Source organism: Gopherus flavomarginatus, chromosome 1 (assembly GCF_025201925.1).
Source record: "Gopherus flavomarginatus isolate rGopFla2 chromosome 1, rGopFla2.mat.asm, whole genome shotgun sequence".
NCBI classification, from domain to species: domain Eukaryota; kingdom Metazoa; phylum Chordata; order Testudines; family Testudinidae; genus Gopherus; species Gopherus flavomarginatus.
The window spans coordinates 124878865-124905473 of NC_066617.1; the positions used below are offsets into that span (position 1 = coordinate 124878865).

General features: G+C 42.1%; 1 protein-coding gene across 2 annotated transcripts in view; it reads left to right on the forward strand.

The window, feature by feature from the left end:
* The window catches only part of PDE3A (phosphodiesterase 3A), a 371124-nt gene that overhangs the window by 339730 nt on the left and 4785 nt on the right, over positions 1-26609 (forward strand). For both annotated transcript variants that reach the window (XM_050968214.1, XM_050968222.1), the window contains 6 exons: positions 6878-6989; positions 9748-9861; positions 11933-12132; positions 14988-15191; positions 17425-17580; positions 22212-22452. In XM_050968214.1, the coding sequence (XP_050824171.1) occupies positions 6878-6989; positions 9748-9861; positions 11933-12132; positions 14988-15191; positions 17425-17580; positions 22212-22452 (1027 nt within the window). The remainder of the gene's footprint in view (positions 1-6877; positions 6990-9747; positions 9862-11932; positions 12133-14987; positions 15192-17424; positions 17581-22211; positions 22453-26609) is intronic.

Below are 26609 nucleotides of genomic sequence, written 5' to 3' on the forward strand. Positions count from 1 at the left end.
TGGCACATACAGCTGTTTTCTAACTAGGAAGCCATATGCAGTCAGGACCAATGGTTATGATGATGTGTGATCCATAGCACTAAGCCAAACCATAAGAATCTGACCTGATCTTCAGCTTGATGAACTTCCCCTAAACCCCAAACACAAGCAGAAGATAGGAAGAAAGGAGAAGGTGTTGCTTTGTAAGCCAGGGTGTGATTGTCCATCGGGTGATGTATACTCCTGAGATATGGCAACATTTGCCATGGGAGGAAAAAAGTCAAAAAATAAGTTTATTATAAAGAGTACATAACAACTAAAACAGCAATAATTATTTTGCCAAAGTATCCAGATTTTCTGATGCCCAAGAAGCTATAAGTACCAGGAAATAAATGTCCCTTTGCCTTGTTCTTTCATTCTTTCTTGTGCCTGAATGCCTTGCTTGGCTGCTTATCCTCCTTGGTGCCTGGAAAAGCAGATCATTTCTCTCCAAAAAGCTGCTGGGAGCTAGATACCATTCACTTCCACTCTTTCCCAGTCCAGTCAATTTCTTCAGAATTATTTTGAAACCTTCCCCTTTGACTTAAATCACTGCTGGAAATTCAGAGGGGAAAAAATAACCTTCTTATAAGGCATGCAGTTTTTAAAAATACCTGCCTAACAGTTGTATGAATCAATAAGATTAAAATCTGCAGATTAATATTCTACCATTCCTCTTTTCCCACAGTGGTATGATCCAGGGCAATAAGTTACAATGAACTAGATAGACAGTAGCAACTAGTGTCTTTTCTTTCCTGTTATTTGTTCCTCTCGCCTTCCATGGCTCAGTGATCTAAGACTAAGGTTTGAAATATCTCGTTTCCTCGTAGCTGCAAGTTTGAATCCTGGCTGGGTCAACTCAGCCATGATCCAAGAGAGGCAAATGGAGTTCCATGCTGTTTTTGGAAATCCTGGGCCCTGCTGGTCAAGCTGCCTGCACAGTTCAGTTCTGGCTGCTACTATAGGACATAAAGAGACAGGGAGGGTGTGGTAATATCTTTTATTGGACCAATTTCTGTTGGTGAGAGAGACAGATTTCTGAATTGCACAGAGCTCTTCTTCAGGTCTGGGAAAGGTACTAAGAGTGTCACAATTAAATTCAAGGTTGAACAAATACTTTAGCATAAGTAGTTAGCACAATTCCCGGACCTGAAGAAGAGCTCTGTGTAGCTCAAAAGCTTACCTCTCTCATCAACAGAAGTTGGTCCAATACAAGATATTACCTCAGCCACATTGTCCCTCTAATAGCTTGGGACCAAGAGGGCTACAACAACACTGCATACCATAGGGCATAGGTAGAGGTAGCCTGTTGCTCCCCCTTATAGGGTTTTGCCTAGCTGATTTATGCAATGCATAGACCCACTGGCTATGCATCTAGCCTAACCATAATTCTCCTCTCTTTAGAGAGCTGCAGATGCCTGTCCTGAGCAATGTTTGCTCTAATTTTCTCTGTCCATGTGCAGAATGTGCACCACCAGTAGAAACAAAAAACCTAGATATAGAATCATAGAACTGGAAGGGACTCAGAGAGGTCATCTAGTCCAGTCTCCTGCACTCGTGGCAGGACTGATTATCTAAACTATTCCTGGCAGGTGTTTGTCTAACCTGCTCTTAAAAAATCTCCAATGATGGAGATTCCACAACATCCGTAGGCAATTTATTCCAGTCTTTAACCACCCTGACAGTTAGGAAGTTTTTCCTAATGTCCAACCTAAACCTCCCTTGCTGCAATTTAAGCCCATTGCATCTTGTCAGAGGGTAAGAAAAACATTTTTTCTTCCTCCTCTTTGTAACAGCCTTTTACATACTTGAAAACTCTTACCATATCCCCTTTCAGTCTTCTTTTTTCCAGACTAAACAAACTCAGTTTTTTCAATCTGCCCTCGTAGGTCCTGTTTTCTAGACCTTTTATCATTTTGTTGCTCTTCTCCAGTTTATCCACATTCTTCCTGAAATATGGTGCCCAGAACTGGACACAATACTCCAGCTGAGGCCTAATCAGAGCGGAGTAGATCAGAAGAATTACTTCTCATGTCTTGCTCACAATCCTCCTATTAATACATCCCAGCATGATATTTGCTTTTTTTCCCAACAGCATTACACTGCTGACTCATATTTAGCTTGTGGTCCACTATGACCTCCAGATCCCTTTCTGCAGTACTCCTTCCTAGGCAGTCATGTCCCATTTTGTATGTGTGCAACCGATTGTTCCTTCCTAAGTGGAGTACTTTGCATTTGCCCATATTGAATTTCATCTTATTTACTTCAGACCATTTCTCCAGTTTGTCCATCTCATTTTGAATTTTAATCCTATCCTCCAAAGCACTTGCAACGCCTCCCGACTTGGTATTAATATATATTAATATATATTTAAAAAAAGTTACCATAGGGATAATCACTCCAGCCAGGACAGGGTAGGCATTTTAGAACTCACTACTCAAATAATTAAATTTAAGTGTAAGAGAGAAATAAAAATTATGAAATGCATAGATCAATCAAAAAGTTAAAATAACACACTTTGAAAGAATAAAATTATAGAGAATATATGTGCATTGCAAGAAGTACGAAGAAATAACAACAATAATAAAAATATGTGTTGGGAGGTGAGTGTGAAAGTGTGTGTGTGTGTGGGCTGCTGGGGAAGTTTCTGAGATGCCATGTGCTGTCTCTTTAAGGCACTCACTGAAAGCTCTCCTGCTCCTGAGTACCCTACCTCTGCAGAGATAGGGTACGTGGGCCAGAGGGGTGGCATAGGCACCAGCTTTCCTGGCGCTGGTGGGTGCTCGCACCCCCCCCGCCCCGACTCCACCCTTTCCCTGCCCCGCCCCCATTCCAACTCCTTCCCCAAAGTCCCCACCCCAACTCCACCCCCTCCCTGCCCCTATTGGACTCTTTCCCAAATCTTCATCCCAGCCCCACCTCTTCCCCGAGCGCACCACGTTCCCCCTCCTCCCCCCTCCCTCCCTCCCAACCACATGAAACAGCTGTTTTGTGGTGCAAGCGCTGGGAGCTAGGGGGAAAAAGCAAGCACGTGGCGCACTCAGAGGAGGAGGCAGAGCGGAGGCAGAGGTGAGCTGGTGGGAGGGAGGGAGGGCGGGCGGGAAGCTGCCGGTGGGTGCTGAGCACCCACCAATTTTTCCCCATGGGTGCTCCAGCCCTGGAGCATCCACAGAGTCTGCGCCTATGATGGGGGGCGGGGGGAGAGACAGTGTGTGTGTGTGTGTGTGTGTGAGAGAGATTGTGTGAACTTGCTGCTAGGGATGTCTCTGAGAGACCGTGCACTGTGTCTTTAAGGCACTCACTCACCACCCGGAAGGCTTGTTCAGACCGTAGCAGCCCTCTCCTGCTCCAAGTCCTGAGCCCCGTCCCCTCTCCCCTGCTCTGTGGAGATGAGGTACAGAGGCGGGGAGGGACACCCTGACGCCACTCTGCACAGCCAGCAAGGAGGGTCCTGGGAGCAGCTGCAGGAGCAATGTGGCTGCAAAGTAGCGGCTGGAGGGACACCTGAACACACGCTGCCGGATGTGCACAGCTCTGCTAATCAAGTGTGTGGCACTTGAATCATTCCTGGGTGACCGCACAGCTTAGAGGGAACACAGGTCTTGAGTAATTTTGTTGGCGCACACACAGGGCTGGAGAAACCTCCTGTGTCAGTTTTTGTGTGCTGTTGACCCCAGTGCAACTTACTATATTTAAGATGCTCTGGGGCCTTTTCTGCATACATAAGCCTCATGGGATTTTGATAATTTTTTTGTAAAGCACTTGGATTTCCTTAAGGATTAAATGCACAGGGTAAAATTTTCAAAAGTGCAAGTGAATGGGCCTAAGGCTCTTATGTGCCTAAGTCACTTTTCAAAAGAGAATCAGGTTCCTAAATCAGTTAGATGCTGTTTTTACCCAGAGAATACATGTAAAATGTCATCCTCTCTTTCCATTTCCATTTCCATGTTCTTTCTCATTGCTGCACCACAGAGGAGGAAGATGTTGAGGGAAATAAAAATAAGGAGGCATTAGGTATGGGGTAGGTTGAAGAAAACTAGAAGTGATCGATAGGGTAGGGAATTAGAGGACAATAGAACATAGAGAAAGGTGAGAGAGAGCAATATAGAGGGGGTTGAATAGTTAATGACCTATCACCAGATTAGCTTCTTAGTGTGACTTTCTTAAGTTCTCTGGTTAGAGCAGGGGTAGGCAACCTATGGCACGTGTGCCGAAGGCGGCACTCGAGCTGATTTTCAGCGGCACTCACACTGCCCAGATCCTGGCCACTGGTCTGGGGGGCTCTGCATTTTAATTTAGTTTTAAATGAAGCTTCTTAAACATTTTAAAAACCTTATTTACTTTGCGTACAACAGTAGTTTAGTTATATATTATAGACTTATAGAAAGAGATCTTCTAAAAACGTTAAAATGTATTACTGGCACGCGAAACCTTAAATTAGAGTGAATAAATGAAGACTTGGCACACCACTTCTGAAAGGTTGCTGACCCCTGGGTCAGAGAATGAGGGATTCATGTAGAGAAGAGTAATCTCCTTTTTTTCGCCATTCTCTTCCTGTCCCCAGTGGCAATCAGAGATTTTAAGAAGCATGTTTTCTGTTCAGGGCAGACATGCACTAATCCTGACAGGTGCCTGGAACTCTTGCACTAACATTGCCCTGACTCCATCACGTCATCCACACTCCTACTGCCTACAGTTAGCCTCCAGAACTGAGATGCATAGGGATTTTCCATTACCAATCTCCAGTTGCCATTGAAGTTCAAGCTACAGAAATGGCTAAGAAGTTCTCTAGGAGCGCTCTTTTCCATATTTGGTGTCCTCAGTTTTCTAAATATCCTATAACTGAAGAAAGACTTGTATCCCTCTTTTGATGGTTCTGCTATATATTTTTTTCTTGTTCGGACTCTGAGCTCTAAGAGGGATCGTCCAATACTTAAAGTGCTGGTCTCTGCACTGGAATAGCTCTATTTCAAGCAGCTCTGATGTGTCCTGTACAGCAGTATTGCCAGCAGCTTCTGTGGCTTTGGCTTTGGCTTTCATTGGCGTCGCCACTCCGACACTGACCAGCATTACCACCACTTTTCTGGGTACTAATATTGAACATGGTACTGTTGGCACCCTATGTCATTCCAGTAGCAGCCAGTCAGTGCAGAGGTGCTACCACCAGAAGCACAAGTGGCAGACACTTGATAACAGAGAGATTCCTTGTGTGCGGAGTCAGAAACTACATTTGTGCACTCTCTGCTGCTCCCTTTGACTGTCACCCTTTCTCCTTTTTGCTAGAATCATTCAGAATTAGTCCACGCAGAAGTTCTGCTTGATAAGAAATTTCTAGTGTAAAACTTGACGATAGCTCAGATTGTAAATTCATATCAGTTACTTTAAAATAATTGTAATTCTCTAGGAAGGCCAGATATTCAGCACACCACTGAAGTCACATACAGGGTGCTTGTCACTCAATGTTCAATACCTCTGGGAAGGTCTGAGACGAGCTGGTAACTCAAGTAGATGAGTTACCAGCTATGCTGGGCCCTGAGTGTGGGGCAAATTGGGCAGGAGAAGCTAGAGGAGCCCCCCTAGTGGATGCCCAGCCCCCTCCCAAGGGTTTGGAACAGACTCGTGGCTAGCAGCTCTGAGTTCAATGGGAAGGCCAGATATTCAGAGTTTGTTTGTTAAAACTTGGGTACACCACACCCATCAGTGTAGATTATGGATCCCAGTTCATACACATGATATGCTGAAATACGCAGCAGTTGATAGACAGCAGCTTAATTTAGGTTCAGTTGTGCTATGTTGAAACAAAGGCCACTATGATTTTGGAACTGCATATGCAAAATGTCTCTCCTTGATACAGCTCTGGTGAGACCACACAAAGAATGCAGTATTTGGTTCTGAGCATCTCATGACAAGAAAAAATTAATGAAGTGCTGGAGAGGCTAATTTCAAAAGGGAAGCTGGAAGAACTTAACATAGTCGTTCCATTAGGTCTCATTGTACTTTGTATAAAGTTGAAATTTGTTGTTGCTTTCAAGCTCCTACATCATATGATAGCTGCTGTCTGCCTCGCTGACCTGGTCTCCTATTATATTCCCCCAGCAACTTCTTCACTCTACCACTGCTACCAGATTGAATACCCTGATTGACTCCTCTTCTAAAATTCTCTGTAAGAATGCTCTCTGGATGTCTTCCCTGCTGAAAATTCCTTCCCTTCAGTCATATCCCTCCTGAAAACTCACTTCTTTCATTTCACCTACAAGGTTTACAAAAAAGAAAGTGACATGATTTATTAGGCTGACTTTTTATTTGACACCCTTGGCTTTTCCTCTCCCTTAAATGGTTAGGCAAAGAGCAGAACAATTGTCATTGCATACTCTTTGGGACAGGCTATATGGGGCAGATTTGCAGAGATGCTAATTCCTATCAGTCTTTGTAAATCTCCTCCGTGTTTTTGTGTTTTGTTATGGTTTTTTGTGAGGCACCTAGCACATTTTGGGGCACTTAAAACTGATGATAATATCTAGGCTGGCTAAGTGTCACCAGAAAGGAATATAACCAGGAACATGTATTGGAAGAGGGTAACCATCAGAGAAGGAGAAAAGTTGCTTAGAACAATCAGAGAGTACAAAGAAGAGGAACATTTTGGTGAACAATTTCTAAACAACCTATCTGACTGTGTAACTGTGTCTCAGCAGAAGTAGTGGTAGCTTCCTCACTTGAACTAGACCAGATGATTCACATGACAAAATGCCGTAGGGAACAATCCTATACTGAATAGAGATAGACCCGGTGACTTTATAGGATCAGCTTTTACGATGTCTTTTTTGGTCTCCTTAGCAGTGTGGTTGTTTTCCTTTTCCAGGTATCATACAGGCTTTTTGAAGACATGGGGCTGTTTGAAGCCTTTAAGATTCCAGAGCGGGAGTTCATGAATTACTTTCATGCCTTGGAGTGTGGATACCGAGAGATACCTTGTAAGTAAAACTCCAGGTCCAATAAGAGTCTCTTGCTGTCATGGTATAAATCCCCACTCTGAACCTTAGCGTCCAAAAGATGGGGTACCAGCATGAATTCCTCTAAGCTCAATTACCAGCTTAGTACTTGTAGCGCTGCCACCAACCAGGAATTCCAGTGCCTGGTACACTCTGGTCCCCCCAAAACCTTGCCCGGGGACCCCCAAGACCCAGTCCCCCTGGATCTTAACACAAGGAAAGTAAACCCTTTCCCTCACCGTTGCCTCTCCCAGGCTTCCCCTCCCTGGGTTACCCTGGAAGATTACTGTGATTCAAACTCCTTGAATCTTAAAACAGAGAGGAAAATCCACCTTCCCCCCTCCTTCTCTCTCCCCCTCCCAGACTCTTCCTGAGAGAGAAAGTAATCCTAACACTGAGAGAAAATTAACCTTTCTCTCCCCCTTCCCTCCTTTCTCCCCACCAATTCCCTGGTGGATCCAGACCCAGTCCCCTGGGGTCTCACCAGAATAAAAAAACAATCAGGTTCTTAAACAAGAAAAGCTTTTAATTAAAGAAAGAAAAAACAATAAAAATTCTTTGTAAATTTAAGATGGAATATGTTACAGGGTCTTTCAGCTATAGACACTGGGAATACCCTCCCAGCCTAAGTATACAAGTACAAATTAAAATCCTTTCAGCAAAATACAAATTTGAACTCCTTCCAGCCAAATACACATTTGCAAATAAAGAAAACAAACATAAGCCTAACTCGCCTTATCTACCTAGTACTTACTATTCTGAGCACATAAGAGCCTGTATCAGAGAGATTGGAGAGAAACCTGGTTGCACGTCTGGTCCCTCTGAGCCCCCAGAATGAACAACAACCAAAATCTAACAGCGCACACAAAAACTTCCCTCCCTCAAGATTTGAAAGTATCCTGTCCCCTGATTGGTCCTCTGGTCAGGTGACAGCCAGGCTCACTGATCTTGTTAACCCTTTACAAGCAAAAGAGATATGAAGTACTTCTGTTCTATTAACTCTTACTTATCTGTTTATGACATTTTCTCAGATGTCTTTGACTTTTGACATGTTCACTAATTATTTTTATACATTCTTTCCTCTCCCTAGTCACCATAGCCATTTCTTCTTTCAAGGGCTGCATTTTGTCTCCTACCTCTTGACTAAATGCATAAAAGTAGTACTCCTCTTTTGGTGTACAGGATGTGATGTACGCAAAGCTTTGTGCATTGTTAAGAGTGTCCCACAATTTTGTCAATACATGCAACACTGCTAAGCTAATTGCCTCCTATGCAGAGGCTCTTCCTGAACTCTGCCCTCACGTTTCCATCTGTTTGTCTTTTAGGGTTTTGGTTTTGGGTTTTTTTTATTTTACTTCATAGAAACTCTGTGTAAATCTCAGGTAGTAAGATGGCTCCCATTTTGAGAGTTTATAGGTATCAGGGACTGTTCTATCTAGCCATGTTTGTTATTGGTTGGTATTATTGTTGGAATGGTTGCTCTCCCACCCCATCCCCGCTCCCGCAGGAGAGTTGAGTTAGAGATATGCACACTGTGATATGCTTCCACACAAAAGATCTTATAGAACAGTGATTTTAAACCTGTGGTCTTGGACTCCTGGCATAACTTTCAGCAGACATCCCAGCTCTTCTATGCTCGCTAGCTATGGATTCAGAAGCAATTATACTCATAGGTATCTCTGCAGTAAATCATATAGCTGTATATTATATAGAAAATGTTGGAAGTTATTGAGATACATTTACTGGGAATTTCTGTATAGAAATATATAAGCTATATTTTTAAGATTCTTAGGACTCTGTCCCAGAATTTTATTATCTTTGCCAAAGAAATATAACATTTAAGTTCCCCCAGATTTGAAGGGCCTTTTATCTATATGTTGCATTGTTGGAGATTGATACCAGAGCTGAACAAAATCTATGTAAGGGCTTGCGTTTGTTGTGGTGTTAGCTCAAGATGTAACTCTAGTGTTGTCCTTAGTCTGACTCCCATCCCCATGCACAAATCTCCAGCTCAATTTAAGTAGTTCTTTGCTTTAAGCTTGAGCTAGCTGGCCTGTCAGGGGTGTGTGGATTGAAGCTCAAGGGCTGCTGATGCTCAAGCTATTGATGCAGTAGGGATGCAGCTACAGGCAACAACTTGAGTTAGCCCAGCTGGTCAGATGCTAATCCAATCACCCTGTAGCCTGAGTGTTGTTTCAAGATGTGGCTGCTCTCACTCAAGCTAGACTAGTGGGATAACTCAAGCTAATCGTTGCAGTGAAAACAAGCTCTTATTGTTAGAGACTGGGAGAAATCCTGGCCACCATGACATGAAGGGGAGTCTTTCCATTGATTTTAAAGGAACCAATATTTTATCCTTTTTATTGATCAGATGATACTTGCATAACAAAAGGCTGGGGAAGTAGAAGGGAGCAGGGCTCTCATTCCTAGGCTCAAAGCTCCCTCTCTTCTCTCTTGCGTGGGGGAGTAGTTCTCCCTCATGGCTTCTCCTCTTCATGCTTGGTGTATAAAAATTCCCCCTCCAGTAGCAACCTCGTAGTCAAAGGAAAGCTGAAAACTTACAGAATTGTAAAATAAGCGGGGGTCCTCAGATCTTGTAATGTCTACTGTTTTTTTGCTGTTTCTTGAACTGAAACTCTCTGGAAGTTCCCGTTCTAGCCAGTAGATGGTGCTGCATGCCCTCTGATAGAATCCGCATGTTTAATAATTGTGTCATCGAGTGCCTTGATTTGTATCATAGATCACAACAGAATTCATGCGACTGATGTTCTACATGCTGTTTGGTACCTTAGTACTCAGCCTATCCCAGGACTCCCAACTGTGGTTAATGACCATGGGTCAGCAAGTGATTCAGGTATTCTTTTTAATATACTGTTTTTTTCAGGACATGAGTTGTGGAATACTGTACATTTCATTTGCTAGAGATAAATCACCAAATGAGGAAGCTGCATAGGGAGGACTTTCAAGCAATTTCAGTAATATAAATTCGATATTTAATGTGTGCTAGAATATTTATTTGTGTTTTGCAACTGTGGTAGACCAATTCTTTCCAGTGGATTTCCATCAACTATACTTAAGGCCCTACCTAAGTATTGGTTGGAGGGGAGGGATAGCTCAGTGGCTTGAGCATTGGCCTACTTAAACCCAGGGTTGTGAGTTCAGCCCTTGAGGGGGCCACTTAGGGATCTGGGGCAAGATCAGTACTTGTTCCTGCTAGCGAAGGCAAGGGGCTGGACTCAATGACCCTTTAGGGCCCTTCCAGTTCTATGAGATAGGTATATCTCTCTCTACTTTTTTTATTATTATTTTTACCAAATTCATGGCTGTGAAAAACACCTCACGGGCCATGAAATCCAGTCTGCCCTGTGAAATCTTGCTGTTGTAGGAGTGTCGCAGTATTGCCACCCTTACTTCTACACTACCTTCAGAGCTGGACAGACAGAATGTGGCAGCTACTGGCCAAGTGTCCCACTCTGAAGGCAGAGCCGCCACCACCAGCAGCACAGAAATACAGGTGGCAATACCACGACTCCCCTACAATAGCCTTGCAATCCCCTCATGACCTCCTTTTGGGTCAGGACACCTATGGTTACAACACTGTGAAATTTCAGATTTCAGTATCTGAACCTGTGACATTTAAGATGCTTAAAATCCGAGGACTGTGAAATTTACCAAAATGAACCACCATGAATTTGGTAGGGTCCCAATTATACTGTAGAAGCACAGTATTTCACACGTAAAAATATGTGAATTCAAGACTTTTGTAAGCTTTGTAGGACCATCTTACTTTTTCATGTTCTTTTTAAGCCCTTTCTTTCTACGAGTCACTTAAGTGATGACACCAGTGGTGTCTGCAAGTTAGCGGAGCTGGTGCGTATTGTTAATGAACACTTGGGATCTTTTGGGTGGAGAGATGTTTTACAAAAAAACATTTTTTGAAAGACATTCACTCATAAGAATTATAATAGCAGAATTACCATAGCCAGGTGTCTGGCTAGTCCAGTATCTGCCTCTGAAAGTGATCTGTTCCAGAAGTCTCAGACTGTCTCCACTGCCTGAGCTTAAAGACCCACATCTGTTAGCTTAAAGTCTGTAAATGACTCATAAACCTCTATGTGGTCCGGCCACTGGAGGGAAACAGAGAGCCATGCTATGCAAACGTGGATTAGCTAAGAAACGCTGGGCTGGTCGTTGATTAATGCCTCACAATTAATTAATTAATTGCACATAAATTTACAGTGTTATGATTAGGCTTAGAAGGTTTGATTTTTACTGGGAAATATTAGTGAACGTCGATTTCACAGTGCACACGCAAACTAATGAAAAAATATTTTCATTGATATTAATCAAAATTACAGATAGGCAAAGTAAGAAAAATGCTGCTAGAGAACCTCTAAGAATTTGATTTAAGGATATTTACTCTGTGTATTTTGACATGTGATGTTGACAGTATGTGTTTATCGGTTTTATAAAGATTTAACTTTTTGAATCCCAACATCTACTGTCACTAAATAATTATTGTCTGACCCCTCATTATTTTCTGCAAAATTTACAATCATAAAAAGAGGAGGAAAATGCTTAAAACCCAGAATTTTGCACAACTGAGAAAATTTAAATTAAAAATGGGGAAAAAATGCTTAAAAATAAACGTTAATATTATCCATCAGAATTGTAAAAAAATAAACATCCAATTGTGCCAACTCTAGTTAGGGTAACAGTCATTTGCAAGTTGCTGGGACATACACAAAATACCAGAAATCATTGAGTTCAGTATTTCTGCACTGGGATACTGGACCTTATCTGAGATGATTGTTTTTGGTCAAATGTTTTGGGGAGTTTTGTGACACACAGGCACACAATTTTGCTCATGGTCTATATTTTCAATAAGTAATTAATACTCAGTAAGGGACTCTATTTCTGCTCAGATTCTGATAGTGGAATCACTCATGGCCATATGGGATATGTGTTTTCGAAGATGTACACACCTGCAGATGAGAGTTACGGCTGCCTAGCTGGCAACATCCCTGCCCTAGAATTGATGGCACTTTATGTAGCTGCAGCCATGCATGATTATGATCATCCAGGAAGGACCAATGCCTTTTTGGTTGCAACCAGTGCGCCTCAGGTAAGTCTTGAGCCATGTTTTTAAAGTCTGCATAATTGTCAAAGACTTTTGAGCGCAGCTTTTCATTGTCAAGGGTGTTACTGGCTTGCATCGGGTACTCGCCTGATGTAAACCATGAAATTGTTAACATTGACTACTGTATTTCTCATTGCACAAATTGTGATTGTTCCACAATATGTTGTGGAGCATGGTTACACTTAAACTATGCACACCAACAGCACTAAGAATCTCTTTAATTTGGGGCTAGGTGATTTTTTCTATTTATCTTACTGATGGATTTGTTGATTAAAAAAAAACATTTGGAGGAAGAGAGGATACATTTCTGTCAGTTCATATGGAACTCCTAACTTCTGTGCAGTGAATGCACTGACTTCATATGTAGTGACACACAGAATGGTATAATTAAGAGGCTCCTTGTTTTTTCATATTTTTCTGTGTACAGGAGAGGTCAGATTTTGCACCAGCTATTTCTCTGATTGCTCATCTGTGGTAGCATTTGAGCACCTCATAACCAATAATGAATTTATCTTTACTTCCCTACCTCACTAGAAATTAGTATTCTTACCTCCTATTTATAGATATAGCACTAATGCAAAGGGACATTAAATGAGTTGCACAAGGTCACAAGAAGTCTGTGTCAGTGCTGGCCACTAAATTCAGATTTCCTGAATCCCAGTCCATTGTCTTAACCAGAAGACAGTCCTTCCATCCTTTACGTCCCAAACCACAGTGTAGCTTCAGCATACTCTGTTTAAAAAAAAAAAAAAAAAAAAAAAAGCTTATGATTGTTATTTTTGGAAGGAAAGAAAGGTGAGCTAGTGGTTATGGACCTGGACTGTGACTCAGAAAACCTGAGTTCAGTTCTCAGCTGGGACACAGACTTCCTGTGTGGCCTGAGGCAAGTCACTTGGCCTCACTGTGCCTCAGTTTCCCATCAATAATATGTGGATAGTACTTCTCTACCTCACGAGGATGTTGGGAGGATGAAATCCATTGATGTTTGTGAGGTACTATGCCCGTATCAGTAGAGAGGAAAGCTCCTCCTGCATTCTCCTAAGATCCAGCCAAAAAACACTTGTTCTGGTTAAACAGTTGTAAAAGTCAGGAATAGAAGTTAGATGATAGCTCTTAATGTACAGTACTTACTGGGTTGTAAATAAATGAATGGACAGCATCAAAGTCCCTGTTGGATTTCGTTTCACTTTGGTATCACTTGAAGTCCACAAAGTTTCAGTTCGGATCTGGTTCCTCCCCTCTTTTGATCACTTGCTTTGCTACCAGAACAGCAGCAGCAGCTTTGAGGAATAGCAAAGTGCTGCTGCCCAGCCAAAAATCTCCCCTCAAGAGTGATCCCATCTGGCAGGGTATATGTGTCACAAAGGTGACATGTTTACTCTGTGGCTAAGCAGAAGAGGCTGCTCACAGCAATCAAATTTTGCAACACGATCTACGCAGTGATGAACTGTGATGGCTTCAGAAGACTATAACAATACTACTTTGACACTGGCGGTAATGAAAAAATGATATTCAAGTATGCACTTGAATATATATAGACACATCTCCACAAAACTAAATAAAAACGCTATTTATTCACAGGCAAATTTGGTATTTCTCTCCTTATGCTAAACAGTCAAGAGATTGTGGCTGAAATTCAAGCAGAATTTGACCATGCGACTTTAAATCCTGGACCAGTACAGGACTATTCCCTAACATATATTCCCTAGTGCTTTGTTTAATCTAGTTTCTGAATGGAGCATCATCATTTCTCAGGGCATCATCATTTCAACATCAGTGGAATTTTAACCAACTGGGGATTTCGGTGTTGCAGGGTCTGTTAGGTCATATATGTATAAAATACGGGAGCTAGAAGTTCACATATTAGTGTGATGGGAACTATATAACCATACTAGATTGAAAGAACCATTTAGAAGCTCCACCCACAAAACACCATTGCTCTTGAAGATTGAAGCTCTGTGAAGTGGTGGAAGTACTATTATAAAGGGCCGGCTCCAGACACCAGTCTACCAAGCACATGCTTGGGGCGGCACCTTGGGGCGAGGCAGCGCTCGGGGTTTTTTCTTTTGTTTGGCTGGCGTGGCACTCGGGGGGGCGGGGCTTGGGCAGTGTGGCGTGGCGCTGAGGGGGGGCGGGGACTTGGGCGGCGCTGCGCTCGGCGGGGGCGGGCTTCAGCGGCATAGCGCTCAGGGGGTGGGGACTTGGGCAGTGCGATGCTCGGGGGGGTGGGGACTTGGGCAGCGCGGCGCTTGGGGAGGGGTTTGGCAGCACAGCACTCGTGAGGGTGGGGCAGCACTCTTTTTTTTTGGTTGGGACAGCAGAAATGTTAGAGCCAGCTCTGCTATTATATGTAATATATTTTCATTAATGGCTAATATTAAAGTGTGCGTCTGTGTGTTTGTGTAAAATATATATAACATACATGCACGCGTGTTTGGGTCTTACACTCCAAAGGATCTCCTATTTCCAGTTGACCACTGCTATATAGTGAATTTATCTGCTCTCTGCCAATGCATTCATGACTAATATAAAACACCAGATTAACTCATCACAGCATGGGTCAACCAGAAATGGGAGATTGTCTAGAGTACAAGAGCTGGGTCTTCCAAATCAGTCTTAACCACCGCTAGGAAATAGATATACAACTGCTGTTACTGCTGTCAGAAATTAACACTCCTTAAAATCTCTGCAAATTTTTTTTTAAAGACTTGATCCTTTCTCTCATTTCTCCCATCATCAAAAGTCATTTCATTATTCCAATAGTCATTCTTATTTCATGTTTTTCTGTTTCATACACTAGGAGGATTCTTAATTCTTAAATCAGTGTATTGTTTCCACAGGCTGTGCTGTATAACGACCGCTCTGTTTTGGAGAACCATCATGCAGCTGCTGCATGGAATCTTTTCATGTCCAGGCCAGAGTATAACTTCTTAGTCAACCTTGATCATGTGGAATTCAAGCATTTCCGCTTCCTTGTAATTGAGGCCATTTTGGCCACTGACCTGAAGAAACACTTCGATTTTGTAGCCAGATTCAATGCCAAGGTAATTCTAATTTCCAATGCTTTCTAAAGGGAAAGAGGATTCTTCTTGCCCTTCTGCACATCAAATGAGTCACCAGCGGGAAAGATGACTAAAAAGTCAGCCCCACAGCTCCATTCAGTGAATAGTGATACTGAAACAGTAACAGGTATTTCTCAAAACACGTTCTGAACAATTTTTCATAATATTCATTTAGCTATCTAAGCTATTGAAAATTACCAGAAATTAGTTACTTTAACTGGATATTAAGCTGCATCACTCAGCAACATGGTATTGCCCCTCTCTCTGTGGATACACTGATGAAGGAATGGCATGGAGAAAGCTTGGAACCTATGAACGTGTGATCAGTTTTGTTTTCCATTTCTCCTTAACCATTCTCTCTCTTTTATAAACATCTTATGTGCTGTGTTAAGAACCTAGTCCAAACATTTCAGTTAGGCAGCTAAATCCATAGTAAGGTACCTAAATAAGTGAACTAACTTTTCGGAGGTGCTGAACACTCTCATACCCCACTAAAATCAGACAGATCGGTGGGTTCTCAGTATCTCTGCAAATCAGGTCAGATGGAGCCCAATCCAAAGCTCACTGCAAGTCAGTAGAAGGACTCCCATTAATGTCAGTGGGAGCTGAATTTGATGCCTACATCACTGATCTTGGTGCCTTGATTTAGACACCTGGATTTGATAACTTTGTCCTAAATTTTCATTTTTGTGAGGTTAAATAGCCAGAGAAAAAGGATGAGTTAAAGTCAGAGGTATTATAGCTCTAGATCCAGTAACAAAACATGATATATATGAGAAATAGGCAAGCTGGCGACCCATTAGTACCCTGCCAGACATAACTTGGACGTGCTCAACATTAAACTTGGTTTAAATTTATGTGGCAGGTGGACAGTAGATGTCACATGTGAAGGTGATATTTGCACTCTCTCAGAAGAGGAAATCAGTTGGATGGCTTGAAGTGGCATGTCCTATTGACTGACTATAGATTTGTAATGACAATTGGCTGCCCCACTATGTTGGGTCATTGGATAGTGAGAGTGATTACACAATAAAAAGTGGGAGGAATAGCTGAAAATATTAACCAAATAAAACTTTCTGTGCTAAATTTGTCTCTGCCTTAAAGGAAATTATCTATCATTCTTAGTGATTTAATCAGTCATTTATATTGCAGAAGTGCCTACAGGCCACAGTCAGAGATCAGGGCCTATTTATGCTGGGCTGCAGGCAGCATAAATACATGTAACAGTCCCTGCCCCCAAAAGCTTGCAGTGTGAAATGTGCAGTGGACAACAAGTGGATATAACAAACATGTATGGGGAAGACTAGGTAACACTGAGGAAGTTGTGTATGATGTCATAAGGAGTGGTCTTAGCATACCAGCTTCCATTGTCAAGTGTTTTGTAGACATTGGAACAGGTAAATTCTACGGAGAGATTTGAATGAAGACAATGACACAGATATTCATGGGGAGCTTCTCCCATGCATAAAGGGTGGTGTGGGAGAAAGGGTGAAGGTGCTTTAGGGAAAACTGAACTAATGGGCAATGAAGGCTGATATTATTGGCACAGTGGAGGTAGGATACATAGTCACATCATTAGAATACTGGAGAGAGAAACTACTTTGGCAGAAATGTGAAGCCCTTGATTTCCGTGTGCCTTACCGCTGCCTATTTGATCTTGTATTGAGAGACTAAAGCTGCTTCATGATTTAAATTATAGTTGTGGTCGCATTAGATCACAAGAGAACCCTTTTGTTTTAAAAGGGACAAAATAATATGTGTCAGGTTTTTTTTGGTGGGGGAACTCTTTCAAACACATTTAGCCCAAATAGAAAAGAATTGTAGGCCTTGTCTGTCTACACACAAGCCTGCACCAGTTTAACTAAAATTGGTTTTAGAACACACCTCTAGTTAAATTGGTGCAACTTTGTATATAAATAAGGCCATCGTTTCTTAGAAAATGTAGGTTTGTCTTCTGTTATTAATGCTTTAGAGCCAGAGTATTAATTGCTAAATAATTATATGATTCCTAATTATCTATCTCAAGCCTTAATTATTGGCACTTCCTCTTTTTCATGCTTGATCTATACTCTTAAATTACAAACCAGGGCAAACCCACCTATTTAGATTTGTAGTTTGCATTCAGTAGCTGAGCATGTTTTAGCACATCACAGGATAAGATTTTCCTCTTACCATGGGCTATTGTAATGGTTTTACCCCTTTGTGTATCTTCCAGGTGAATGATGATGTTGGAATTGACTGGGCTAATGAAAATGACCGCTTGCTGGTTTGTCAAATGTGCATCAAACTGGCTGACATCAATGGGCCTGCCAAATGCAAAGACTTGCATCTGCAGTGGACAGAGGGCATTGTTAATGAATTCTATGAACAGGTAAATGTGTGCCCAAAGCAGGAATGAATTTACTTTCTGTCCTAAATTATTCTGTAGTGTGGCTGCGTTTTAGCCTGGAGTTGATTGCATTTCAGTGCTTGGTGAAATTACTTTTATTTTTAACGAAAGTTTGAGGAATACACTTTCTGTTTTTGCATGAACTATGCCCTTTTCAAGGTTCATGATGGCATTCAAGAACAGAATACCATAGCTTGGTTTGCAGGGAACTGGAAGCAAAGCAACCCCCTCGTATTCCCTTGGAAGTTTGAGTTCTGAGGGAGCCCTGATCTTAATCTTTTTCAGTTAGCATTAGAGAACACCTGTTTTGCCCGTTTAGCACTGCCTGTATTCAGGGGAACTATCCCACTGCATCCAGGGCCAGTTTCCCCCCTGAGTTTTCAGCGGTAATGATACCATATATCTTAAGTGATTGGGAATGGGCCAGCAAGCTGAGCCACTGCCCCTCAAGGCCCAAGAATCTTCTGGGAAGGGCTGGACAGTGACCCAGAGGTTGCATGTTAAGCACGGCAGAGTGCTGACTGCCCCTGGTTTTAGCGTATTAGCGACTGCATTGGGAAAGGGCTGACTTCCCTCTGCTCTCTGGTAGTATATGTAGGGGGAGTGAGATGAAGAAAAATTCAAGCATTTATCTGGCCTCTTCGTTCAAAGCACCCGAGGATGCAAGAGGACACTGGCCTCTGCATAAATATAAGGCTAATTATTAAAAATAAATCCTACTGCAAGAGAAAGTTCTGCCATAATCTCCTGGATTTTCCTCCAGGACTGTGTTCTTATTATTTGTTTGCTGCACCTCATTGTATCTCACATAAAGAGATGCAGTCATTTAAACTCCACTGCATACAAATCAGATATAATGATGTGGCTCACACTGGATCCGTCACAGCTGTTGGCATGCACAGTATATGTTCTGGAACACTAAAGGCAGCAACATCATAAAAGCTGCTGACAAGGAATCCTAAAACAAGATCAGCAAATGTATTATGATGTTGTGTGCTTTACAGTAGATTCATTCCATCTGCACACTCTGATTAAGGTTTTATCTTCGTTGTCCTTGCTCTCAGCCTTCCTTTTAGGATGGGCACTATATAGTACCATTTGATTCTTGGCTTGAAAGTGACTTCCAACATGGCTGATAGCCAGAAACATTCTATTAAATTGTTAGAGATTTTTGATCAATGCACTTTGTGCCTGAAAAAATCAATGCTTCTGAGTACTTTATGCAATGTGCTTTTCATTATGTCCTTTGAATGACATTAGTTGCCATACCAACATAATATATAGTAGCAATTTTCCTCCAGAACCTGCTGCAGGTATTAAAGACAATGGGCTCATACGTATCAACTGATTTATTCTAGCTGTGGATCTAGCCAACAACCTATTACCTTTCCCACTCCCCCAGTCCCTAACACAACTGTGTATTTTAGGGAAAACGTCCAGTTTCTCATTTTTGAAAGGAAGACTTATAAGGGATACGCCAGTCTCCCCAGAGTAGGTTTGCTATAAAAATGGATTGCAAATGTACAATGTAATTCATATCTTATTGCCCTTATATAAATCCATGGTACACCCACATCTTGAATACTGCATATGGTCTCCTCATCTCAAAAAAGATATACTGGCATTAGAAAAGGTTCAGAGAAGGGCAACTAAAATGATTAGGGGTTTGGAATGGGTCCCATATGAGGAGAGATTAAAGAGGCTAGGACTTTTCAGCTTGGAAAAGAGGAGACTAAGGGGGGATATGATAGAGGTATATAAAATCATGAGTGGAGTGGAGAAAGTGAATAAGGAAAAGTTATTTACTTGTTCCCATGATATAAGAACTAGGGGCCACCAAATGAAATTAATGGGCACCAGGTTTAAAACAAATAAAAGGAATTTCTTCTTCACACAGTCAACCAGTGGAACTCCTTGCCTGAGAAGGTTGTGAAGGCTAGGACTATAACAGCATTTAAAAGAGAACTGGATAAATTCATGGAGGTTAAGTCTGTTAATGGCTATTAGCCACGATGGGTAAGGAATGGTGTCCCTAGCCTCTGTTTGTCAGAGGGTGGAGATAGATGGCAGGAGAGAGATCACTTGATCATTACCTGATAGGTTCACTCCCTCTGGGACACCTAGCATTGGTCACTGTCGGTAGACAGGCTGCTGCGCTGGATGGACCTTTGGTCTGACCACTTTTTTGTTCTTATGTTCAGCATATGCCATGAAAATCGGGAGCCATTCTTGACAGCATCCCCTTCATTAAAAAACAGAAGTGTACCGGGCTTTGAAGAATTACATCTCTGTACGAATTCTAAGTGTTATCAAAAACGTATTGTATTTAAATTTAGAAAAACACACAATATTGTTGAAGTATGTTTAATGGGGTTTAATGTTGATATTTAAAGGAAGACCAGTGAGACGTGTGTTGTTTCCAACTGTAAATCGAGCTCATAATCAAGCTTGAAAGAATTAAGCTTGATTAATGTTAAACTTTTCATCAGTCGACTTTCTTCCCAACATTGACAACTTCTTCATGTGAAATCTGAGATGTCATGCTGTGAAGGAGAGAGAACTGCCATCTCTGGTTAATCCACTTGTTATCTCAGGAATGTGCACACACTTTGGTTTTGAGATAATGATGGGAGCGGGGAGATCAAATATTTGATAGCTGAGCACTGAATTGTGTGTACCTTGTTAGAAAATGCAGGAAAGCTGGAAGTGAGGCATTCATCAAAGTTTAGCCCTATACTCTTTATGTTTCCCTTTTCTCAAAAGGGAGATGATTCAGTTAACCAGATCTTGGATTCTTAGAGAAATTAGGCACTTGGAAACAAATTCAACATGGATGTAATGTCTTAGAAATTGACTGTGGATCTTCAATAATGTTCATGAACTGTTTTTTTATTTCTCAAATTTAGGTCTCCACAGTCTAGTCACATCAGTTTGCATAACAAGTCATATGCATTATCAATTATTATTTTATTATAGGACCAACTCTTATAATAAAGGAATTTTGCTGCACTAGGGATGACTGAAAAAGAACATGAGTGTTTGGCTCATACAGTGGGCCTTGGTAGAAAACTAACTCTTCCATCAGAGCACCAGGAGGGGGCCCTCCCCCCCCCCCCGCTCCCCCAAAAGAAATCTAGCAAAGGGACATGCAGAGGATCTTGCATTTTTGAATGACCCTGCATTGACACGTTCATTACAACATTCCTCAGGAAACAAGTGACTATGGCCTGAAGCTTGGCAGGTCAAAGAAACACAAAAGTAGAGTCGCTCAACTTATTTATAATGCAGCTTAAAAGAGAGGCAAAATTCATAAGAAAACTATTTTGATAAGCCAGCCTTTGCTCTGAAAAGATAAATCCTGTCCCCCTGTGAATAAGGTGGTTAGTTGCTAACAAGCTAATATTGATGATAAGAATCACAATACATGATGGGAATAAAAACAATATGGAGAAAGGTGATTTCATTTTTAAGCTTCCAAGAGAAACCTGATGAGGGCCAAAAGAAACCTGTTGAGTCCGGCACTTAGGATGGAAGAATCCCATTTACTGTTACAAATTAGGAACCAAATGGCTAGGAAGCAGTTCTGCAGAAAAGGACCTAGGGGTTACAGTGGACGAGAAGCTGGATATGAGTCAACAATGTGCCCCTGTTGCCAAGAAGGCTAACGGCATTTTGGGCTGTATAAGTAGGGGCATTGCTAGCAGATCGAGGAACATGATCATTCCCCTCTATTCGACATTGGTGAGGCCTCATCTGGAGTAGTGTGTCCAGTTTTGGGCCCCACACTACAAGAAGGATGTGGAAAAATTGGAAGGAGTTCAGCGGAGGGCAGCAAAAATGATTAGGGGGCTGGAGCACATGACTTATGAGGAGAGGCTGAGGGAACTGGGATTGTTTAGTCTGCAGAAGAGAAGAGTGAGGGGCGATTTGATAGCTGCTTTCAACTACCTGAAAGGGAGTTCCAAAGAGGATGGATCTAGACTGTTCTCAGTGGTACCAGATGACAGAACAAGGAGTAATGGTCTCATGTTGCAGTGGGGGAAGTTTAGGTTGGACGTTAGGAAAAACTTTTTCACTAAGAGGGTAGTGAAGCACTGGAATGGGTTACCTAGGGAGGTGGTGGAATCTCCTTCCTTAGAGGGTTTTAAGCTCGGCTTGACAAAGCCCTGGCTGGGATGATTTAGCTGGGGATTGGGCCTGCTTTGAGCAAGGGGATTGGGCTAGATGACCTCCTGAGGTCCCTTCCAACCCTGATATTCTATGATTCTAAGATGGCAATGTAAACTACGGGACTGGAAGGTGGGCATTACTTTACAAAGTCCTCACAGAGCATGTGTTATAAATTCAGGGTATTCTTTATAGCAGATTATTCTTGTGTTTTGAGCTCTGGAACTATGTAGAGTAGTTTTTATATGAAGGCTGAATTGATGCCCTGCTACCTTTTATATGCTGGTCTGCTATAAAAAATGAAATGGTAAAAGGAGATGGCTTCACAGTAGAATATTTTTCCTTCTAATATTTGCAATTGCCTTTGATGCTTCCCTCCACTTTCTCCCTCCATATCCATGTAATTAATGTATCACACAGAAGTAACAAATTTTTGTCATTTCTAGGGTGATGAAGAGGCGAGCCTTGGCCTTCCTATAAGTCCTTTCATGGATCGTTCAGCTCCCCAGTTGGCACACCTTCAGGAATCCTTCATTTCTCACATTGTGGGTCCACTATGTAATTCCTATGACTCAGCGGGGCTGATGCCAGGGAAATGGGTGGAAGATAGCGATGAGTCAGGAGATACTGATGAGCAGGAAGAGGAAGAAACAGCAGAAATGGAAACGTGTGAAAATTCCGAGTCAAGTATGTTGTTTGCATCTATATCTTTCAGTGGGGCTGATTTTATTTCACGGGCTAACGATCCCCTGTATAAAAGTTTAAGGAGTTTGCCCTGGTCAGCCATAACCTTAATTTCTCTAGAACTGGACTAGCTGAACTGGCCCCCAAGAGGTTTAATGGGTAGCCACACATTTTGGGAGTGGAGAAGCTTCTAAAGACTTCACAAACACGACTTCTAGTAGGTCGTTAGGTTGCCTATCCTACATCTGTGATTTTTAGACTGTTTCATGGCTGGTTTTTAAAGGACTATATTTTTTTCTCCATTGGAAGATGTGGGTAGGACAAGATCTTCATCTTTTTGTTATATTTTTGTACAGTGTCTGGTACAATAGGCCCTGACTGGGACCTGTAGATGCTACCACAATATAAATATTTTTTTAATGGTGGAAATATTTGAGAACACATGTTCTTGTGGAAAGGAGTCCAGTTTGCTTATTTGTATTTGTGCTGTGCATTGACATGTAAGAGATGTATCGGCTCCAGAGAATTTTTCATGACCCTCAAACCTCTGGCCAACCGATAAGTAATATTGATAGACTCCAAAACCCATACAGTCCTCTGCAGAAAGCTTGATTGTGGCAGTGATTGGCCTGTTGGGAGGAAGCTTTAGTAGGCTACATGGGGATGTTGAGGAACCTGTGAAAAATGGTTTGAAGTGGTAAGTACATTTGGAGCCCATGTCTCTTGGTAATCTAGGACCTCAGTCCTTACCACCTTCCTGCCTCTCTCAGGGTCAGGTTGCCCCCTCCAGAGGCAGTAGGGAGTCAGTAGGCCCACTGCACATATTGTCGGGTAGCCTGGCTTGCGGCTATGCTGTTGCCCAAATGACAATTCAAACCTCCGAAAGAGGATTAACCCAACTACCAGTCAGCTGGGAACCTAGGCTTCCTGGCTGGGGTGAACAGCAATATTTTATGGCTCAAACCCTGTGAGCGTGAGCTGAGCAATTAACAGTCTGTGGCTTCAGCGTCCTGGCTGGGGCAAGTAGCAACCAGCTGTAGCTCAGCAATTATAGCTGAGCAATTAAACAATCTCCGTTGCCGACTTTCTGGCCTAAAGGTTAGCGCACAACCAGCTCCATGTATAGGGCTGGGGAGTGGGGGCACCCAAGTCCACTCTGCTCCATCGGGTCCCAGCCCAGGGCACTTGGAGTGGTGGACAATCCTGCCGTGGGGTCAGCAAAGAAATGTGATCGCTGCCTTAAATCCTGGCAGCACAGCCAGGCCAAAGTCTTGTTTTCCTGGGCTACTTCCTACCAATTCCTGCTGGTGCTGCTTCATCAGTGCTGGGATCTGGCTCTCAGTCTCGTGGTCAGGTGGCGCTTCCTCCAGTCTCTCCCTGGGCTTTCTGTCTTCTAGGGAAGTGGTTTGCCTTTTCTTTCTGCTCCCAATCATGGGCGTGACTGAGAGCTCAGCTCCCTGGGAGAGAAGTCTGCCTCCTTCCCTGATCCAGCCCCAACTGAGCTGCAGGGCCCTGTTCTTATACTTCCTGCCCGCCCCTGTACTTCCTGTGGAGGGGGGTGGGGTGGGGTTAGCTGCACCCACCAGGGGGACTTAACCCCCTCTGTACTGGAGGCGGGCCACTCTGCCTCACTACACCACCTCTTTTCTGTTCCTCCCCCTTCTGCATTCTCTCCTCCCATTTTATTTCTGTTCCTTTCCCTACTGTTTCACTTTCCTTTTTGGCATACCCTTCCCCCATTCTCCAACTCAACTTTTTACTAGGGAAGGAGGACTGGATCTAGGGGCGGGAGAGGAAGCCATCAGAGTTCTAGTACAATATTAGTAATATTTAGTACTTATATAGGGCTTGTCACCTAAGAATCTCAAAGTTCTTCACAAAGGAGGGTCAGTATCATTCCCATTTTGTATATGGAGACTTTATGATGGGAGAGGTTTAGGGACTTGTTTAAGGTCAAAGAGAAAGTCAATATCAGAGCTCAGAGTAGAACCGGGGTCTTCTGACTTCCAGTCCAGAATTCTGTCCACTAAATCATATGGCCTCTTCAACCACACGAGTGATGCCGTAACTAGTAATCCACTGTTCTCATTCACTTTGAGTTCTTTTCATAAATGCATTTTGTTCATATGAACTTATAGGAATTGCCCTACTGGCCAGACAGGTGGGCTACATAGTGTAGTATCCTGTTTTAGTAGTAGTGGAAGATTGTTTGCAGTATTGTTGTAGCCAGGGCTTTGGAGCTGTGCTCCGGTTCCAGTCCAGCTCCAGGCAAAAACTTGCAGCTCCGCTGCTCTGGAGCTGTTCTGCACTCCAGCTCCGGGCTTCGCCCCAAACCCCTGGTTGTAGCTGTGTGTGTCCCAGGATGTTAGAGAGACAAATTGAGTGAGGTAATATCTTTTTTGGGCTAAATTCTATTGGTGAGAAAACCTTTTGAGCATACACAGAGCTCTTCTTCTTCTTCATATTGACAATTAAGGAATTACCTGATGAGAGGGGAAGTTTCTTCAGTTAGCGATTCACTTATGCCTTAGAGCATGACACTTTATATCTTTACATTTATTAAAAAATAACCCTACTTAATGTGACTGTGGCTGTTGTCATTATCCATGAAAATGTCTAGACTTCTTTTGGAATACTGTTGCTCTCTTGGCTTCAGTGACATCACATCGCAGTAAATTACACAGGTTAATTATGTATTGTGGATTTTTTTAAAAAGCTTTAATTTTGTTGTCTTTCACGTCCATTGAATATCCCCTTGTTCTTTTATGAGAAGAGATCAGTAGAGCAACTGATTCTTATTCATCTGCCGTCTACCATTCCATCCTCTGGTGTAGCTGCTGATTTCAGTGACAGATTACATATTTTTAACGGTAATTTTAAATTCCTTAAGCAATCCAAGTGTTATACTGTCTGGGCCTGTAGCTTGGTGTACTTCGATGTACCAATTTGTTCAGACATCTCCTCTTTTGACATATCAGTCCCTCATCTTTAACTGAAATGTCTGTACCTAGGGTAGGTATCTCTTCAATATTCTCTATACTGATGTATCCTTTTACTAGATTACAAACATTAGTCAGGTATTTAGATCTGTTTTCAGTGTCATTTTAAATATTCCAAGCTCTTTCAGCACAACACAAAAGAGATCTCCTGTTTTCAAAGAGATTTATGCCTCTGATTTGCCCATATAAGTCAAATATTTAGAAAAAGAAATTTTTTTACCACATTCAGGACAACTCTAAGTGAAATGTCTTTGAAAAGATGGAAAGGGGAAATTATTGTAGAAGGCCTTTCATTGTAGTCAAGGTAATTCATTAGAATATTTTAGATAATTGGACTTTAATAAAATTAACTAGTGTATTGTCTGACCTGCAAACATTTGATGTAGCTTAAAAACAAGAGATATTTTGTTATTTCTGAGCAGGTAACTTCTGACAAGCCCTGCTGTGAATTTAAGAGTTAAACTGAATCAATCCTTATTGGTTTCAAACAAAATCTCAAGCCATAACAAATCTCTGCTGAGAGCTGCAAGATTTGGGGTCACAGGAAACCTGGGATAGAATGTTCTAATATGGTGTATTGGTGGAATAGAGGTTTCTTATTATTATTAAACCTGAAAGTTTCCTACAGGGAACCAAAAGCTTTTTAATGAAGGATTGAGATGGATTTGGACCGTGCTGCAGTGAAAAGCTCTTTGTTTCCAATTCAAAAGCTTCAAGGACTCAACATTTTGGCTCCCGACACAGACATGCTTTAGGCCACCTGCAAACTCTCATTTACGCAAATTTTTTTGGTACAAAACATTCCTGTACGTCACTGTATTTTTTTTCAGTAGATTTCCTGAAGAGGTTTATTATTTAAGTTCTATTGCTGCCACTGCCACTCTTCATGATTGGTGAAACTCTTCAGGCTTTGTGTTGAATGGAATTGCAGCTAGCACAACTCTATCACCATCAGACTACTGGACTGTCTACAATAATGGGCTGTCACACAGGACAGGAAAAAGTTTGTGGTGCAAGTGACTCTGATGATGGGAAGTGGCAAATATAGTTTGTAGTATAATAGCAGCTTGATGCCTCAAAACTAGAAAGAAGGAAACTCCAAGGCTATGATATTATTTGCCATAGGACTTCACTTATCAACAGTCCAAACTCAATTGTCAT